This window comes from Rutilus rutilus (genome assembly GCF_951802725.1).
Source record: "Rutilus rutilus genome assembly, chromosome: 6".
Classification (NCBI taxonomy): Eukaryota; Metazoa; Chordata; class Actinopteri; order Cypriniformes; family Leuciscidae; genus Rutilus; species Rutilus rutilus.
In genome coordinates this window covers 24743709-24764717 of record NC_140214.1, presented here as the reverse complement: position 1 = coordinate 24764717, position 21009 = coordinate 24743709, and the positions used below count along the sequence as shown (strand labels likewise).

Below are 21009 nucleotides of genomic sequence, written 5' to 3'. Positions count from 1 at the left end.
GCAAACAGTTTGTGAATAGGTTACTACAAATGATGGCCGTGAATAAAAACGTGAATAAAATATAATATTCAGAAGTAAACAGTGTAGCTTATCAGAATGTTTATTTTTAAACCACAACCTTCTTGGGGCTTCTTTGGCTGATACAACCCTCTAATGTCAGAATGTTTATTTTTAAACCACAACCTTATGAAAATGATATATTTAACGATATATTTTGCATTTCTCATCCAAACAACATCAAACTTAGCACTGCACTTACTCGTGCCCGTGGCAAGACACCTGTCGAATTTGAAATCCATCGGACTAACGGTTCGAGAGATCTGCGGTTAACAGACACACACACACACACACACAGACAGACAGACAGACAGACAGACAGACAGACGGACGGATAGATCTATCTATAAATTACAGAAACGTCTGTCTGTCTGTCTGTCTGTCTGTCTGTGTGTGTGTATGTCTGTTAACCGCATATCTCTCGAACCGTTAATCCGATGGATTTCAAATTCGACAGGTGTCTCGCTACGGGCACGAGTAAGTGCAGTGTCAAGTTTGACGTTGTTTGGATGAGAAATGCAAAAGATATCGTTAAACTGAATCTGTAAGTCAGCTATGCTGTTTACTTCTGAATATTATATTTCATTCTGGTGCGCTTAACGCTATCGCTACTGTGTAATAGTAGCCTATGCTATTCACCAACTAAACATATCCTATTCAATGCGTTCACAGTCTCTTTCACGGGTATCATTGTAGTTGCCTATTCACAAACTGTTTGCTCAAGCATAGCGTTTTCTCGGAGTTCACTGTGTGCTTTCTACCATGCACAAATAAAAATGTCACTGAACTTTTGCTGTGTAATTGTAACAATGAGCACACACAGAACCAACAATTACTAAAAACACACACAAAAACTGATTTTGCACGGGCATTTTTTGCACTAGTAGAAGATAGATACGCATTTTTTTCCGAAGAGCGCGGAATTTTATGACCCAGTATTATCCAACCCAACTACGCAAGTTTTGCAGATAGCTTAAACATAGGCTATGTTTTATTAATAAATAAATTAGACCTGAAAAGTAGGCTATCTGAAACAACAGAAAAAGGCTTTCAGAGCAGAATCAGAGAAAAATACATTCACTAATTAAATGTCCAAATTTCCATATTTTAAAGCCTGGAAATAACAATTTTAATAAATATATATCATATTTCCAGGTTTTTCATAACCATGGGAGCCCCGTTTAATGATGATAACGCAGCTGTCTGTACTAAAAAAAAAAAAAAAAAAAAAAAATACGTATAGGCCTATCATTCATATTTTTGATTTTCTTGTCGTTTTGATGATAAACTTTTAATTTTATCCAGATCGCTGTGAGCGTCTGCTCGGCGGTGTCTCGGCTGTGCTCGGGTGATTCCGTGAATAACAGACTCTTCTCCATTTTGCATACTAGTTCCGAGCGTGTGTCGAAGGCTCTCTGTTCCTGCGATCAGTATCACACCGTGAAGAACGTTTTCCCTGCAATGGACGGGTAAGACTGCGTTGTTTACAGATTATGTGAAACATGCCATTTTCAGAGTATCTTTAGATCATTTTGAAGCGAGGGTCCTCGAAATCTTTTGCGTTCTGACAAGGCCGCTCAGGCAGACTGGTGATGCATCAGCCAACATTGGCTAATAATAACAAATGCGCGCTAGCTCCGCAGATCATATTTTATCGCTAAATAGATGCAATATGTATGCACAGAAAATCAAATAACAACATTCTGAGTCATTTAATATCAGTCTATAAAATGTTTCGTGTTATATGATCACCAGGGACATGTAGTTTAGCTCCACGGCTAACGGTACTGCTGTTGCGAGTGCGGGCGCGTCCTATTCCCTTTGTTTGAATGTAACGGTCACTCGCTCCATCCGCGAGCTGAATATAAATTTGTCTTTAATGAATATTTCTGTAATATGCACAAGTAATTTTTTTTTCTGTGTGCTTTATTAGGCTTATTATAACAAACTGCTGCCAATACTACTGTCCGCATAAAATTGTTTTATGTTGTACTGTTACTGTAATAGTTGCAATTGAGAAATGACTGTACCAATGACATTATCTTGTGTATCTTGTGTTCAGTTTGATTTAGTGAAACTGTAACAGATCAAACGGCCCAAATTTATCGTACTTTTTCTGTTTTCTTCCTTCAGCATTGCAAGCGATGTTGCAGTTGGTGTGAAGGTAAGTGGTTTTTGCCTTTCTTGTCAAGTTTACTGAATTTATCAAAACAAATCTGAGAGAGTAAACCCGCAGAGGCCCATATTATCTTGGGTTGATCTCTAATGTGAACAGTAGATACAAATAACAGTTGTATGAGTTAATACTACATTTTAATCATTTTGAATGATTTACTGAATTTGCAGTGTACATCTGTGTCTTTCTAGAGAAGCTCAGATGAATTGCTGTCTGGCAGTCTGTACAACAGTCCAAACTCTTCAGTCACTGGTAAGAGAAGTAAATGGACATCAGCTATTGTGTAAAAAAATGTTTGGCTGGTTTTTAAAGATGATTTTTATAACGCCACAGATTTGAGATGCCCGTCATTCACAAACTTCTACACACTGGGGGTTACTTATACTCGTCTAGAACGTAGTGCCATTTTAAAGCAATAAGCTGCAAAAAGCCATGGTTTACAGCTATTTTAGAATGACTAACCCCCCCAATCTGTTCTAAAATTAGTGTAAACCATGGCTTCATGGGGCTTATTGCTTTTATAAAATATTTACATAATATACCTGGCATAAATCAGCACAGGAAATGTGATCTTGATCTGCTGATAACTGAAAAGTGCACTTTTATATGTTTTAACTCTTTCTACTGGTGTGGCTATTACCTAATACCACTCACTTGATAAAAAAATTATTCTGTTACATTCCAGAGTCATTTAAAGCCTTAGAATCTGGGGCCGGATTGGTAAAAATCTTCTTAAGAGAAGTTAAGAAAATTCTTAAGATAAATTCTAAGCCTTTAGCATCGCATATAAATATATTTCTACTTGATCAGAATCCCCATCAGATCTCAATTGGAAGTTATCTCAAACTTGTTTTGAGCTGAATTTTTTTTTAAATGTCTTGAATGTTGAGGTTAGCTGGTAGCCTGATATGAAAACATGGGAAATGAGCAGTGGTGCTGACCATCTCCTGACTCAGATAAACTTCGCTTTTGTCCATAACCACTCCCTAAGTTGGCCTGCTTTGGACCAAGGTATTCGACGGGCCAAAAACTCCTTGCCGTTGGCCCTGAGGAGCCACGACCAAGCCCCGGAAGTGACAGTGGAAACGCGACTGGCTCTGGCACGCACTAGCACACTCGCTTATGGTCCCGACAGTGAAAACGCGGCTCTTGGGAGGTTGGATAAACTGTATCATGGCCCAATGTAAGCGGCGTTCGTGGGAAAGAGCAGCAGAGGCCGTTTCAACAGTGGCCAACTCCGTTAGGGATGTTGATGGGTTGAAAAAAAAGATCTAAGTTAATTACTGTAGTATACTATAGAATATTTATTAAAAGTTGCAATCTGTTGGTACTTGGTTGCAATCCACTACCATAATAAAGCTCGGAAGCGTCAGGGTGTTTATTAATAAAAGTGAACTACTCCTTAAAGAAGTATTTTTTGGGAGTACAAAATATTCTTAACTTTTTTAAGTTAAACTGCTGTTTTCTTTTTCTTTTCTAAATGTGAATCCCGCCTCTGGACTTTATAATGCACATAACTCTTAACAATTTTTTTTTTTTTTTCTGAGGAATGATACATTTTCATTTTATAATAAATAAAATCATGATCATAATGATGATTATAAAATATAATTATAATATGACTCTGTGCAACATCATACAAATATATACACGTGACATACTTGGGGCCCTATGATTTCCGCGATGAGGAAAACGTGGATGGAATCATAGAATTTCTGGGGGAAAAAAATAGAGTTTTATTTTATTTTTTATATTAAAACTTGAATTTGAACAGAATTTGGTAAAAATAAAACATAATTTGAGAAATAAATGTAACTTATTTCATAGGACCCTATAATAAATTGATGTTAAATTGTATAGGTTTCGTGATTTAAATTAATTACACATTTTGTAATTAACTTGTAATTGTTAATTGTAATTAATGTTACGCTTTTTGATTACCAAAATTTAAAGTCGACATGAAATGACCCTATTTACTTTGTTAGCGCATATTACTAGTCTTGTGGTGAACAATTAATCCGTGCAAGTTAATACACAGAAAAAAATTGTTTGCCATGAACTTGCAATCTTTAATCAAAATCTGAAAACGTACTAACCGGTCTGGAATGGCGTTCCTTTTCTGATGACGTCAGTTTGACGGTTTGGGTTGAAAACGCTTAACCACTCCCCTCAAACCGCTAGTCTGCTATGAGCAGAGATGGAGAGGAGGAGAGCTAACGTAAAACCCTGCCCTCTGTTCAATATTCCGTTTCACTTGGAAATGCGTCACAGCACTGGAGAAAAGTCGTTTGTAACTTCCGGTTCACGGGGACTTCAATTTAACTATTAAAATGAAAAAATGGAAGCCAGAAAAATGTAAACATAAAAAATTTAATTTGGATATAAATAAACCGGAATTTGGGGAAAAAATAAAACAGATTTCATAGAGCCCTACATCAGATAGGTCTCAACTCAGAATACAACAAGCCTTTTTAATTTCACTAGCCAACTATAGTAAGTGTTTGTATGTGAAAACTCTGACAGAACGGGGCATTTATGCATGATGTGTTCTATTATAAATAATTAGATGGAACGCAAAGAAATTAACACAAGAACTTAAGATGAACGTGAGATGCAGTGTACTTCTAAAACTACTTTTCACTTGACATGCTGTCTTCAAAACGTGATGCTCATGGTGTGAGATGCTGAAAAAACAGCAAGGGATAGTAAAATGGCCAATAACTTTCACCTGACACACATACGTAGATCAACAATTATAAGGAGTGCAAGCAAAATACAAGAACAAATCCTGTGTGAATAGACTTTAAGTGATATACAGATGTCACCTGTTTACCACATTTTCACTTATTAATGAAATACAAACAGAAAATGGAAAATACCATAATAAAATAGTCTGTATTTTTGACAATTTCCCCAGTTATTGGCAAATAATATATAGCTCAAATGGTCTTTTTTATTAAATGTAATATAAACCTGATAAAACCAAATAAAAGCCAGATTTTTGAGTGCAGCTGTATTTCTGATTTTTTTGACAGCTAATGGAGGTGACAGCAAGAAACTGAGGGTGGAGGACAGCATGGATAGCCCACCGTCTAGAGTCATTCATATTCGGAAACTCCCCAATGAGGTTTCCGAGACGGAGGTCATCGCCCTGGGATTGCCCTTTGGAAAGGTCACTAATATCCTGATGCTTAAAGGCAAAAATCAGGTATGTGATGAGTGGTGGTGGTGGTGAGGAACATTAAACCCAGCTCCTGTTGAGAGATCTTATGAAATTCAGTTTAGTGCTTAAAATGGCTTGCTAGAATCTGCTTTTAAATTGAATGAACAAAGTTTCTGCTCAGCCATTTGAGGAAAATGCCTGAACACTTTCCCACAATTAGGCATTTTTGGAGCTGGGAACCGAGGAAGCAGCTGTTACCATGGTGAACTACTACACAGCTGTTACACCTCAAGTGCGTAATGTCCCAGTGTTTATTCAGTACTCCAACCACAAAGAGCTCAAGACTGACAGTGCGCTCAACCAGGTTAGAAAACGCACTCCTCGTATGAATGTTTTTTAACTAAAATATGGCAGCAACAGAAGTGTGTTACTGGCATTGCTCCTGTCCTAATCTGTTCCCTTGCTTTCCTTCTGAAGCGAGCTCAGGCCGTGCTGCAGGCGGTGTCGGCGGTCCAGGAGGGCGGCTCTCCAAGCTCCGACACGGCCGGTGAGAGTGTGTTAACACCTGCCCCCAGCCCAGTACTACGAATAATCATCGACAACATGTTCTACCCAGTCACTCTGGACGTCCTCCAACAGGTCACTGCCCACAGCAGGCATCCATCTGGAATAAACTGCAGTTAAAAAACAAGCCAAATGTATTTTTACACTCTCATGCCTCTGAATTAACAGGACTTTGCCCTGATCTCTCTTAGATCTTCTCCAAGTTTGGAACCGTCATGAAGATAATCACATTCACCAAAAATAATCAGTTCCAGGCTCTTCTGCAGTTCAGTGACCCCGTAAATGCCCAGCAGGCCAAACTGGTGAGTGGACGAAAAGGAGGATTGAAACCACCGCAAACTCCATAAATGTGTAATGATGTGCCAAAGCACTGTTATGAGATTTTTAATGTAATGGTTATGGCCACAGGCAAATTATGATCCAGTCATATGTTGGTTTAGTACCTTTCTTTCATTTATGTGATGAAATGACTGCAATTGTCATTACTTGTAGAGGAGCGTTTTTATTACTTTTAGCCAGGGCCCTACATTATTCGCTGGATGTAATTATTCTTATCCCTTTTCACCCTTGTCATAGAATAACAAACGTGGTGCACTGTCTCTCTCTCATCCTCCATCTCTCTTTCATTCAAGTCTTTGGATGGCCAGAACATATACAACTCCTGCTGCACTTTGCGCATTGACTTCTCCAAGCTGGTCAACCTGAACGTAAAATACAACAACGACAAAAGCCGGGATTATACCCGTCCCGAGCTGCCCGCAGGAGATGGCCAGCCACCTGTGGACCCGTCTGTGGCCGCCGCTCTCAGCAAAGATTCCACCTCCCTGCTCGGTATGTTAGAAACGGCTCTCATGTGTGCCTCTAACGCGAACCTTGCTCAATCACACCTTTAAGACCCATCTTCTCTGTCATTCTCTGACATGCATCATCATCTCCTGTCTGTATAGCTTTAGTTTCAGAGCAGGGTAGAGGTGTGAATGCTTCCCCTCTATTGTGAATCATGAGAGTTTTCTAGTTCTTTGTGGAAAATGGGTCAATGGTGCCTGAAATGCAATCCCGTCTAATTGATGTGCCATTCAAACACGTTGCTTTACGTTTTTGCCGCTTCCACGGCCCCCAGTCTGTGTTTGATCCCGTAAGACTTTGACTGTACACGTTCTCCTTAGGTACTCCCTCTGGAATGGTAACTTCCTACTCTAGTGGTGGAGGGTTTCCATCTTCTCTAGGTACCTATGCTTCCATTTACTTTCATTTATCCTTTTGATTTTCTAACCCTACTTGAATGCGCTCTTCCCTCTGAAGGACAGGGACTTTTCCAGTGCTGTCAGAATTGGCAGGGCTTTCATGTTGAAACCACCCCAACCATTTGTCCTGACTTGACATGCAGTATTCATAAACAGTGTCGCTATTTGTCAAAGCATAAATCTGAAGCTGCAACAATAAGCCCTTCCATTCTGCATTATGGGCCTGACGTAATAGATTGACACACACTAATTAGGGGCCCGTATTTCAGACAGACTGGCAATCCAAACTGCCAAACACAAGTTCCCTTTAGCTAAAGCAGAGTACGGCCTATCGAGCGGCTAATTACAGCAAGCAGAAGGGGCCCAAAAAGCAATTTCATTTTCGGATATTGCTCCAGAGCGCCAGTCTGTGTGAAATCGGTTCAGATAGCGATCTGCTTTGCGGCAGATATTGACTCTGGGATGTTGGTTTGCCCGAGGTGTGTGGTGTTGGCTGGGTAACTGGATGTGCTTGGTGCGTTGGGTGCAGACAGTTAGAATGCATGGCCACAGGGCAGATCTGGCTGAGATGCTGAGCCGTTGGCTCTTCTTGGTTATGTGGTCTGACACGGTCCCTCCTCTTTTCTTCTTTCTCTCTGTAGGGGCCATCAGCCCTCTGAGTGCAGCGGCGGCGGCGGCGGCAGCTGCAGGGAGGGTGGCGCTGTCCGGACATTCGACACCTGGAGGAGTACTCCTGGTCAGCAACCTCAACGATGAGGTCAGTACACCTCCACAAAACACCCTCACACAATCATATCCCTACTCTCTTTGTTCACAGTCTTCTCATTGTGTCAGTCAGGTCACCAGTACACTGTATGTCTCAGGTTGTATATGTTCAGTCCTCATCTGTTTAAGATCATTTTTAGTTTAAGGGGCCTTAACATCACCTTCATGACATTTAGCAGCAGAGCAGTGTTGACATACTTGAAACGTTGCTGTGTTGCAAGATCACAACATAAAAAAGAGGGATTCTTGGTGATGTCATAAGCATTTTCAAAGTTGTTTAATTTGAACATATTTTTACAGTAAGTACTAGGGCTGGGTGAAAATATAGATTTTTCATATTAATCTTGTTTTTCAATTGAATGATCCGATATCAGTTCTTTAAAACCCCAAGATGCTTTCAGTGCATGCTTATTTTCAGTGCCTAAGTGACACTTTTTTAAACATCTACAGCTACCCCACGCATTTGTGCTTTCAGTGTTTTAATATACTCATCATTCCAAATCTTGCTACATAATTTTGCATTATATTCGCTTTCATTAACCTGTAATGGCCCAAAATATTATGAAATATACAAATGTGAAAATGAAAGTGATAGTTTACCTAAAAAATGGAAAGTTTCACCATTTTCTCACCATCATGCCATTCCAAACCCATAAGACTTTTGTTACTTTTCATAACACAAATGAAGACATGTTTAATATTCTCTCTCAGGGATCTAGACTAACATTTGTAAGTTCTACAGATGGTGGCACCAGCATCACTGTTTCTTGGAAATGCACATTTTACAGTAATTTTAGTTGACAGTAGCTTGAGAAGCAGGTGTAAATCAATTTTCATTAGCAAAAACATTAACATCTGTAAAAATGTTCATCATTTTTATTGGGTAAAATCTAAATATTCTGACTGAGTTAGAACTCTGATTAAAATTGGTCTTCTATGGTATCATACATTTGTAGATGATAACCACAGGTAAAACCATGCATAGCACCTTACTGCCATGCAAAAAGTAACTATGGTTTTTATATATAATAGCCTAAACACATTTAGTATAAATACAAATGCAAACAATTGATATATCTTAATAACAAAAAAAAAAAAAAAAAAAAAATATATATATATATATATATATATATATATATATATATATATATATACCATTATAATAATATAATAATAATAATATTATAATAAAATTTGTCATGATTATCCCATATTTCTGCCACAATACCATGTTTACCATCTTAGTGCTACTATAGTAAATCCATGGTAAATGTTGGTCATTTGTAGGTTGTGGTACAGTGTATCTCCTGTTTTCCACATCAGTGTTGTTGAGGAAGTAAGCGCCGTTTTATCTGGCTTTAAACTAGTTTAAATCACAGAGACATTAGTAGGGCTGGTTATCGATTAGGATGTTCCGATTCGATTTCGATTCTAAATTTGATTTCTGATTCAACTCAATGAATATAGATTTAATAAAAATCCTATATTTATAAAAAAGAACAGTGAACATAAGTTTACAAGTGGTTAATTAATAAAAAGAAATGAAGAGCCACAAACCTGTATATTAAACTCTTTTTATTTTAAGTACACTTGGGGTACATTAAAACAGAACCCAACTCTATATTTCCAATGCATACAATGAATAGACAGGATTTTGATGCAAGATGAAAAAGCCTATGAACAGTGTAGGAAAACTAAAACTGGCTTTTGGGACTGGATCTCACAGCGTTGTTTAGTGGTTGCGTCACTGTCTTGATCTATTTAGTCGCAGTTTAGAGCCCTGTGCCCGGTTGCATAAAGCACCTTAAGTTTTTCCCTTAAGTAAGATACTTAAGGGGCGATTCACCCAAAAATGAAAATTCTGTCAGTAATTACTCACCCTCATGTTGTTCCAACCATGTAAGTCTTTCGTTCATCTTCGGAACACAAATTAAGATATTTTTGATGAAATCTGACAGAATTTTGACTCCTCCATAGGCTTCCAGTGTGACCGAAACTCACCGGCCCAGAATAGTTATTAAAACATCGTTAAAATAGTCCAAGTAACTACAGTGGCACTACATTAAGTTTATCATGCGACGAGAATACTTTTTGTGCGCAAAAACAAACAAAAATAACGACTTTATTCCACTTTTCATTTCCTTCTCTCTGGGCCTCGTAGTGTTTTTGCGCTGCGCGTCTGTGTTGCACGTCATCACGCAACACACACATGACCAGCGTCGGCCAATAGTGAGCCTACGTGGTGACGTGTAACACAGACGCGCTGCGCAAAAACACTACGCGAACCAACTAGAGGTCCAGAGAGAAGGAAATGAATAGTGGAATAAAGTCGTTATTTTTGTTTGTTTTTGCGCACAAAAAGTATTCTCGTCGCTTGATATATTTAAGATTGAGCCACTGGAGTCACTTGGACTATATTAACGATCTCTTTAATAACTTTTCTGGGCCAGCAAGTTTCGGTCACATAGAAGCCTATGGAGGAGTGAAACATGGCTCAGATTTCATCAAAAATAGCTTAATTTGTGTTCCGAAGATGAACGAAGGTCTTCCGCGGTTGGAACAACATGAGGGTGAGTAATTACTGACAGAATTTTAATTTTTGGGTGAACTAACCCTTTAAGGTTACGATTTCCAAATTTCCAAAATTCTAAGTGTTTATGACGTTTCACTTAAAGAAACCCTTAAATAACACGTTTTTTTTTTCTGCAACACCCTTAGGTTTAAGGGAAACATAAGGGCAAATTAAGGGAAAATTACACTTAAGGTGCTTTATGCAACCGGGCACTGCTCTTTTCATTTGTCTATCTATTGAAAGTCAATGCAACCAAAACTATTATAAAACAATAATGATAATAAAAATAACCCCTATTAACAGAGCAGTTTAATCTAATTCTTCTGAAGAGACATGATACCATTAAGGCTGGAGCACGCTAAACTTTGCCTAGATTTTTTGGTGCGATTTACAGCCTAGGCGCATTGATGTTATTTGTGGAAAGTTAGTGCCAGTCTGCAGACTTTGGGCAGTCAGATTTCACAGAAAAATCTTAGTGTATGATAGACACAGACTCTTTTAGCTTCAGACTATGATTCCATCTAGTCTGAAATAAAGAGATGTGACTTGACAAATTTCATACTCTGAATTTGTCCTCTGCATTTAACCCATCCAAGTTAGTGCACATATAGACCTTATGTAGCCCTGCCCCATTTCAGCGCTGTGCTCGTTGTGTTCTGTCTTCTGGTAAGATCTTACTGATTTATTAATGAACTGCTCATTTTAAAATCTACTGACACTTATGACATCCGATTCAAACATTACAATGCTCATGATAACTTTTGTTAACTCTACAATAAGTAAATCCACTTCACCAGCTAATTACTCTCTGACAGCGATGCCACAGAAATATACAGAGCTACCTCATAAATGCAAGTCCAAACACATACTTTTAAAGATGGCTATGTGCTTGTTTCTCAGGTGCATATGGTCTATTTAACACGTATAACATATGTAATAGCTTTCATTTGTCACGTCTCCTATAAACAAGGCACATGTTAATTGTTAATGAGTTTGGCCGGTAGTGTGTTTGTCACAGTGCACCTTATGAAAAAATATCAGTGCCAATACCCAGTCCTACTAAATACATTTTCAGGGCTTCCTTTATCCCAAAAGCACTGTAATCACATTCCCATGTTGACTTTGCTCTCTTGCTGGATGTTTTGAAGCTGATTTCAAAGTCACTTTTTTTAATGTGCAGTAGGTTCAGAATGATGTGTCCAGTCACACACAATAAACAATAAGCAGGTGACTTGTCTTGACATGAGTCTCATTTCCATCCTCAGTGTATTTCATATATTATGTTCAATGTTATTTCAGTATATTTGCAGTTAGTTGAGAATTGATAGTGAGTAGTAAATGAATTGAAACCTGTAGCTCTTTGTTCTCTATTGTGAAATTTATACTTGCAGAAATATACTGAAAGCATTCTCAGTAAGGTTTTCGTCAAAATGGAGGGTCTCTCTGCAGTCTCTCCTCTGTGCAAATTTTGATCACTGTCTCTCCTCTCTTTATCTCTCCCCCTCTCCTCTCTCTCTCTCTCTCTCTCCCTCGCACCTTTTCACGAGCGCTCTGTCTGGAAGTAATATCTAACTGTCTTTTCTCTCTAAGCTGTATCTCTCTCTTCCTCTCCTGATGCTCCACTGCCTCTCTCTAAGCTATTCAAAGTTGGTATGAAATGTGGTAGCCCCACCCGCCTCTCTCATTTCTCTCACACTCTCTCTCTCTCTTACTATTATTTCTGTCTTTTTTGAAGTGTCTCAGTAATTTCCCCATCATGGTTTTTGTTTTCCCAAACACTTGTGGGTTTGTGGAGTTTTCGACATGACGTGCTCTCTATTGATGCCATAACTCTGCAAGGTGGTTTTCATGCCTACCCGCTGCATGGCCCCTCCCCCTTTACAGCCATAGGCTGCTGTTTGTTTGGTTATAGTTTCCTAATGCTTTCTCATACCAAAGCCTTCCACTTGCTCTGCATGCTTTGTCCTCCTCTCAGCGTTTCTGTGCAGCAGTTAGCTTGAGTAAGCGTGCCCTGCCCACGTTCGGTCTCGGGTGACTACGTTTGGCACTGTTAAACATAGTTGGGGGGAAGCAAAAAAAAAAAGAAGAGAACCCTGCCATTTTCTGACCAAACTCCTGCATTTCCTATGTACTGACCTGTATATTATTTTTGTCCCCCCCCCCCCCCCCCCACCTTATTTTCCTTTTGTGTTTTTTTTTTTTTCCTCCCTTTTATCCCACGCTGCTTCCAACCCCTCCTTTTCCCTCTCCTCTCCTCTTCTGACTCCTCTGTTATTGGTTGGCCCTTTCTCTCCTGCAATCCTGTCTCCCCGCCCTCCACCCATTCATGCTTTGTGCCTGAACCAAAACAAATGTTCCTCCTCGGACCGACTTGTCCCAATTAACTGCCTTGACCCATGCTCCATGACCACCTCACCATTCTACGGGAAACCACCCTCCGTTATGGATGATCTGTTCATCTCTGCTCTACCTCGACTCTTCTCTCTTCCTGTCTTACGCTGCTTGCTCTTCTCTCCTTCTAAAGATGGTTACGCCCCAAAGTCTGTTTACCCTCTTCGGTATGTTATCGTTAGCAATCTACCTCTTTTTGTTTATCTATTGTTAATTTCATTTCAGTTGTTTTTTCTCTTTCATTTATCATTTTAGGGTTAGTTAATAATCTGGCACTAGTCTATCAACAGTTTCCTAGTTTTCCAGTTTAATTTTAGTTCTATTATGCCAAATTTCAAATGAAATAGTATATATATTTTTTGTTTTGTTTATCCTTGGCTTTCGAAGCCTCTGTCTCTATCTTGCTCTATCTGTCTCTCTTCATGTACAGCTTATATTAATGCATGGTTGATTATTTTGCATGTAGGCTTTTGATTTTAACTTTGCCATATCACATGAGCTTGTTTTTGGAGGGCGTATCAAAATGTGTTGTGTCTGTTAGAAAAACTGTTTTGGACTCTTTGGTGTAGATAATTTGGAAGATTTGTACCATCATCTTCACCTTTCATGTCAGAACCGGAGCTTCTGAAGCACTAACTTGTCCTTCCTGGTTCACTCCTCTCCTCCTCCCTCCTTCCCTCCCTCTTCCATCTGCCTGTCGCTTAACCGAAGGTGTCTACGGTGATGTGCAGCGCGTGAAGATCCTGTACAATAAGAAGGACAGTGCTCTAATCCAGATGTCTGATGGAAACCAAGCCCAGTTAGGTAAGCTGATGCGCAGTTTTTTTCGTGATTAACACCGTGTAATGTGCTTATTTCATGGCGCACATCCGTGTCTTCGTGATCTAGCCATGAGCCATCTGAATGGGCAGAAGATGTATGGCAAGATCATTCGTGTGACCCTCTCCAAGCACCAGACAGTACAGCTGCCTAGGGAGGGTTTAGATGATCAGGGCCTGACCAAGGACTTCACCAGCTCTCCACTGCATCGCTTCAAGAAGCCTGGGTCTAAGAACTTCCAGAACATCTTCCCCCCTTCAGCTACACTTCATCTCTCTAACATACCGTGAGTATGCAGGAGAACTGTCTTCCTATTACTGAAAATCATAAGAAGAACTGCCGGTAAAGCGGCTTTGCAGACTTGTACATTCCTAATGAATGGGAGTGGTGATTTTTTTTTTTTTTTCTGTAGGTTTTGTCATTTTATTAATACAAGTTGTGTATTGTTCTGGCATCATAAATCTTTGACCAACTGCTGACCATCTTTTTCAATTAATCCCTTGCAGTGTTTTTCAGTTCAAGTCTGAGATTAAAATGTGGCTACTAAGGAAAATTTGTTTCCCTTTTTATTGGTTCATGCATCATAATAACATTTTACCATTTACTCTGAGGAAATGCTAATAACCGCTTGTTTCCCCTCCAGTGATAATGTGACAGAGGAGGATTTACGACTGCTCTTCTCAAACTCCGGCGGTACAGTGAAAGCGTTCAAGTTTTTCCAGTAAGAACACTCTGCATTTCATTTCTCAGCTGCTCATGCATAGTCATCGCTTTGACCGACCATGTTTGTTTTTTCCTTCTAGAGATCGCAAAATGGCTCTGCTGCAGATGTCCACGGTGGAGGAGGCGATTCAGGCTCTCATCGACCTTCACAACTACGACATGGGCCGCGGTCACCGCCTGAGGGTGTCCTTCTCGAAGTCCACCATCTGAGGGTTCCCTGGTGCTATGTCACCTTTCCTTTGGCCCCCCCCAGGAGCCTCAAGTTGAATTCAGTTTTACCAGTCATTCCTTAACACCATATCAAAAACTTCAATGAGAATGGCCTGTTAAAGGAACACTTGCTCTGTATCTGCTCCTGCTATTGTTTGTTTGGCCAGCTGTTATTCTATTTTAGGATGGATTGACAAAAATGTGCCTTAGCAAAATAGCGTCATCTTTTTGCTCCTGTCGTTACAGATTACAGAGGTACTTTATGCGTGTTTTTTTTTTTTTTTAACCTTTTTTTTTAACCTTTACATTCACCTTGCTTTGTTGTTTTGAAGGTTTTTGAAAGTGATAGTTTATTTAGCTCGAGTCCTCACCATGTCAAATTTTTTTTTTTTTTTTTTACAATTTTCTAGCTCTGAAAGCTAGTCGGCTTGCTTTGATTCAAAGGTAAAAGCTAAATTTATAGTCTGTTGAATTGAACCTAATTTAATTTGATTGAATATACTCCCAAGTTGTAAATTATCTTATGCATTTGTTGTTTTTTTCCCTTTTTCTTTGATCAGGCACCCAAGGTACTTTTTGTGATTGAAACCTGTGGTAAACAAAACAATGACAGTGGGGAAGCATAGTGTGTGACGTATAGTACCTGCTTTGATATTTCTCACTCACTTTTGCTTCAGTGACTTCTGTTACCCATTTTTAGAAGAAAATCAGAGCATGTGCTGATGGATCTCAGCAGTTGCATGTGTCAAATTGACCATGTTTGATGTTGTGATGTCACATTAATGTAGGGACTGTTGGGACCAAAGTAAATGTGCCTTTAGTCTTACTTTATTCTGCATTGTACACATGGTTTATTCAACCTCTGGAATATTTTTATTAATGGAGAAAAAAAAAAAAATCTGACTTTCCAGCAGACATCACTCATACAAATGACCCTTAATTGTCTGTGATTGTAATTGTGTGAGAGTCGCTCACTAATTCTACTGAAAAATGCTGTGTTTTTTTGTGGTTTAGGTTGTGGAAAGGGGAGGGGGGCGTTGTGTACATTTTCTACATGAATTGAGTTTTTACATCTTTAGGAATGTAAAGTCCAGTATAGATGCGGCACAATTAAAAGTTCATTTTTCTACCAAGCTTGTGCTTAACGGTCCCTGTGGTGTGGTGTAGTGCTTTTATCCTGTAGCATGCTGAATAAACTCTTCTCGCTCTACATTCACCTCTGCCTCTCTGCTGTCTCTTTCTCTTCCTCTACTGTCCTTTTGTATCTCACTTTGCTCATTTTCTCTGATGCACTCTGTCAACGGTTGAAAAAAAAACTAGCTTGCCTCATTATAAAAATACTGGAAGTCAATACACCCTGGAAGTAAAACGTTAAAACTGTAATCTTCGACTTTATTTGACTTTAGTCGTCACGTGTCCTCTATCATTCTCTATTTTCTCATGCTTATCTCCAAATCTCTCTGTCCACTTTTGACTTTGCATAATTAAACTGCATATCAGTGTACTCATAATCTCTGAGAGCAGGGTGTTTGGGTTTCAGATTGATACCGTGTGTTTGCATGTAGTTAAACGGGAAGAAAGTTGCTTGCAGTATCCAGCCTTTCAACGTGTAGCTGATTGTGCGTTGAAGCAATTGGTTGTCTGCTGGAGAAAGGACGATCATCTGGCACCGTTTTAAACTAAGGCGCAAGGTACAAAAATTGCAGCTTGCACCGTTTTTGTGAACTGGTATAAACAGTAACGTAATGCAGTGTCAGAATCCTTCTGGGAGAGCGTTTCTTTTTTGTTGAGCACGGCATCTTTTTTATAGAAAAAGCTTTCAGAGTACAATGCTTTTTCTACAGTCGAACATGAAGGAGATTCAGCGTTATGGGGTTGTGTTGCTTCTAGCATCATGAAATCTGAATATTTTGGATTTTGCAATGTAGAACACGGTGTTTTTGGCAAACGTCATTGGCCTTAAAAAACATTGAGCCAAAACTAGAAAAGTAACTAATGTGTGTCTGTCTACACCAGTGGTTTCTGAACCTTTTTTACTCAAAGGCTCAAACCAAGTTCTGGTGTTTTTGCTGTAATTATGACAAAGCTGCTTGGTTTCAGACTAGGTAGTATTGATGTATTAAATTAAGCACGATTCATGTTGTTCTTCAATAAAAACAGGAGTTATACCCTCAGTTTCACAGACAAGGCTTAAGGTAGTCTCAGACTAAAATGCATGTATGAGATGTTTTAATTTAAAGCAACTTGCACTGACATATCTTAAAATATGTTGGTGTCATTGTTAGTGATGTAGTACTCGAGACCAGTCTCGAGACCGATTTCTGCTTTCTCGGACTCGACTCGGACTTGTTCCTTCAAAGACTCGGTCTCGACACTTCAAAGACTCGGTCTTGACTCGGACTTGGCATAGGCGGTCTCGTCCCCATCACTAGTCCACTAGAATACATACCACTAGAAAATGTTCATTTGCCCTGCATGTCCTAACTATGATTAAAAAAGTGAGGGTGGGCTTAACATGTTGATGACAGAGCAGCACTGTTGAAGCAGTTTAGAAAAATAGGCAGAAGATGATGCATGTAGGGATTTTTTTAATGATAGTAAAAGCATAGTCCATATTAAGACGTTAAGACTGCTCCTCTAAACAATTCCCAATCTAGCTTAGTCTGTAGGCCTAACTGTTGATTATTAACTGGGGTGATATTAAATCATGAATATGAAAACTGACATGTTTTTATGGTCTTGGTCTCGACTCTCGACTCCTAAAGACTCGGTCTCGACTCGGACTTGCTTCCTCAAAGACTCGGTCTTGACTCGGACTCGACTGAATTTGAAAACCAACGGACTCGGTCTCGACTCGGACTCGACCCTTCAGAGACTCGGTCTTGACTCGGACTCTGCATAGGCGGTCTCGTCCCCATCACTAGTCATTGTTTTGTCTCAAGATGCACACAAGTAATGTTTTTTTCTAAGGCACATTTATAAAAGCTACTTAAATGTCCTAATTGAACTGGCTTAATCTAAAATCTGTCTGTGAAACAGTAGGGGAAATATGATTTCAGTTTACATCTTGATTTTGATTTGCAATTTAATTTTTATTTTAATTAATATTTTGTAATTATAAATTAAAATACATTTAAGCTAAGCTACCCTGCATGCCCGCTCCGTGGTTGAAAACCACTGGTTTAGACAAATTGCTGTACTGAATTGAAGCGGCCCATAATAATCACCTTATTTTGGCATTCGCTTTCATTTACTAGTTCAAAAGCCTTCACATGAAAAAGTTACGATTTTGTAATATTAAAAATCGAAGGCCGGAGAGACTAAATATGTTAATTTAAACGTTTCTTTTTTTAAAGTTATACTTGTTAAAGTGCAAAGGTGTCAATATTGTTGACCATCACAGTAGCAACTTCTGCTCCAAATCATACTGGAACATTTTCTAATTTAAATTAATTTTTTAAAAAAGGTGCTAATTTAAACCTAACCAGCCTGCTCTGCAGCTCAGGCTTTTTCCTAAAGCTTTGGGATCTTGTTATTGTGTTGCGAATATTCTGGATGTCAAAGCTCCCCTGAGCTCTGCTCATTGTGTTGTTGCAAGGCCATCTGTAACTCTCCACGTTGCCTTTAATACTGTTCATGCCTGGAGAAAAGAACTGCTGTTTCTCTCCGCTCTGAGAAAAGACTGCCTTGAACAATTTTCTCTTATAGAAAACAAGCTGTAGAGCCCAATACAGGTCAGCTCAAAGACCAACAAGGCAGAAAAACTCCTAGCATTATTTGACTTAATTGATCTGTTTTCCTCCAACAACTGATAGAATTGTAGCATAATTGTGGAAGGCTATATTGAGACTGCACGCAGTGCTAAATAGGAGTCTTCCGATGTACTGTGACAAAACGCATATCACATATCACCCAGTCTGGTTCAGAGCCGTTTCTTCACTGTAAGTACAGAAATAGTGTCATTGTTTAGCCATTCCTTAGTCTTTGTAGGTCAAAATGATTTCCCAAGGAGATTAAATATTTAGGAGAGACAAGTATGATCATTCCACTGTCTTTACTTTGGGAAATTGGCATTGGTATTAGAGGTTGCACTGGGTTTGAATTATTAAACAGCTCTCTGACACTCAGCAGATTTAATTAGCATAGCGTAATTATGACCCAAATGTCAACAGACTCCATGGTTCTCCATATATTAAATATATCTCCAGCCGATCTCCATATATTACTCTATTTTCCCTTTAATCACTTCCTGTAATGTGTGTCAGTTTGACAATCATGCTCTTTCTCCAAGGTTTGTATCCTCTAATGTGAATTGGGGCATATACCAGCTGTGAAGTTCAGGATGCATATAGTAACCTTGAAGAAAACCTACAGCTCCTGCTCTTAATGGGATTGTTCACGCAAGAAGGGACATTCTGTCAAATTTCACATTGTTCTAAACCTGTTTGGCTTTCTTCAATGAAACACAAATTGTGAATATTTTTGAAGAATATCTTGGCCACTATTTTCAAAATAAGGAAATTGTGTCTGGGGCTTTTTGTTCCATTGACTTCCATACGAATGCTGGAGACCTGAAACAGAAGCTCATGCGAAGAAGTTTCATATTTTTCGGTGCGTTCCAAAGTTTAAGTTTGATGAATTCTGAGCTTCAAATTTGTGAAGACATGTGACCAATTAGAAGATTGATAAACCACGGCTTGACCTCTTGGCTGAATTAAAAGAATGCAAATTTTGCAGTAAAGTGGAGTATATTCTATAGTTTCACTTAATTTATTATTTTTTATATGTTGATGTTTATAAACAGACGCTGCAGAGAGTGACCTCATATCCTGTTGCAGTGTCCGTAAAAATAAATCAATATTTTTTATTAAAAATGTATGTCTGCATAATGTTTTTAAAAATATATATATTTTTAAATGGATGTTTTGAATGTTCAGAGAACATTGAAAATAATGTTTTCATAATGGGAAAGTTAGCAAAAAATTCGTGGAATATATTTTTGTTAGCTGGGATGCTGAAAAAGTACCAAAACTCGTGATAACTCTGAAGTCTAGCTTTTTGTAACAGAATGAATTTAAAGGCCGTTCACACAGAACACATTTTTGCATGCCGCTGCCCTGCTTTTCCGTTTTTATTCTTCAAAGAATCATTCTTTTGAATCGCTTTATCTGTTTCACAAAATTGTCTAAATTATTTGTTTGTGAATAGAAGTGATGGTTTCCGAGTTCACGTAATGTGTAGCTTCAGAAGACTGTCATATCCATAGATATCATATATAAACGCTAGATGTCTTATGGCGCAGTCACTTCCGGCATCATCGTTCGGCCATCTTGTCACAGTGCTCTGTGCATTAAGGTGAATGATCAGCACGCACACAAATCCTCTTATCTCGCTGAAATCTTGACGGATTTACAAACGGGTTGGTTTCTTACAAACGTTATTAACGTGGCTATAATTCCGAATGCTTGAACATGCATGTTATAATTTTTCATATGTATGCAGTGTATGTATGCAGTGTCATAACTACATCTCTGACGTTTATAACAAACCAAACCGTTTGAAAATCGGTAGAAAAATGAGCAAGTTATGGTTATTTAAAAGTACATGCACCATTGAAGTAGTGAGCGAGTACACTGTGGCAAGATGGCCGCCACGTGCAGACGTCGACCTCCATTGGCCAGCAGTGCGCACGAGACATCTAGCCTTTATATCTATGGTCATATCACTACTTTTACGAAAGCGCCTGTCCTGCGTTTATCACCTATGGCTAAGCCACGCCCCCAAACGCGATGAGCCAATCACAGTGCGCATAGCTAACCCAATACACTCGGACATTCTCTGCTTCCACGTCCATTGAAATCCATTGCAGTTAGTCAGTTTTCATTCGTTTTTATATGTGTACGGTGTGTATTTTTAACCCTTTCCCAAGCCACATCTCAACCAAGATAAGTGTCTGCTCTGGATTAAGTTATGCGGTAACTTAGACCACAACACCAACTAAACGTGGATAAATTAAACAAGGATGTCTACATCTGTTCTAAGGTAAGTCACCAACGTATTTGAACGTTATCTTTAACGTAACGTTAGGCTAGCTTCTAGCTGAACAAAATGATGGAGTAGGCCTATGTTTTTATGCTTCCGCTGTTCGATCGCGCCCGCGCCTCTCTCTCTCTGACACACACACACACACACACACACACACACACACACACACTTCAGCATTGCAATCTTGACATCGCAGCCTGTTCATTATGCTGCGTTCACACCAAACGCGAAGAGAGCGTCAAATTCGGGCGTATCGCGCCTAGTTCGACGCTTGAACATT

At 39.1% G+C, this 21009-nt stretch overlaps 1 protein-coding gene across 2 annotated transcripts; it reads left to right on the top strand.

Annotated features, from left to right (window-relative positions):
• The first annotated feature begins 1396 nt into the window (after positions 1 to 1396).
• Positions 1397 to 15818, top strand: ptbp2b (polypyrimidine tract binding protein 2b). Of its 2 annotated transcripts, XM_084412563.1 has the most exons (15): positions 1460 to 1526; positions 2191 to 2221; positions 2425 to 2485; positions 5269 to 5441; positions 5617 to 5760; positions 5874 to 6035; positions 6152 to 6262; positions 6593 to 6791; positions 7127 to 7186; positions 7846 to 7961; positions 13066 to 13099; positions 13644 to 13736; positions 13821 to 14037; positions 14395 to 14472; positions 14555 to 15818. In XM_084412563.1, exons 1-15 carry the CDS (start codon positions 1519 to 1521, stop codon positions 14682 to 14684), a joined length of 1617 nt encoding a protein of 538 aa, XP_084268689.1. In that variant the 5' UTR covers positions 1460 to 1518; the 3' UTR covers positions 14685 to 15818. The 2 variants fall into 2 exon arrangements, with proteins under 2 accessions (XP_084268688.1, XP_084268689.1); XM_084412562.1 differs by lacking the exon at positions 7127 to 7186 and having other exon boundaries at positions 1397 to 1526.
• The last annotated feature ends 5191 nt before the right edge of the window (positions 15819 to 21009 follow it).

Coding starts and splice junctions, on each gene's coding strand:
- ptbp2b (XM_084412563.1), top strand. Junction 2,222..2,424: donor ATGTTGCAGTTGGTGTGAAG/GTAAGTGGTTTT, acceptor GTGTCTTTCTAG/AGAAGCTCAGATGAATTGCT. Junction 7,962..13,065: donor TCAGCAACCTCAACGATGAG/GTCAGTACACCT, acceptor CTCCTTCTAAAG/ATGGTTACGCCCCAAAGTCT.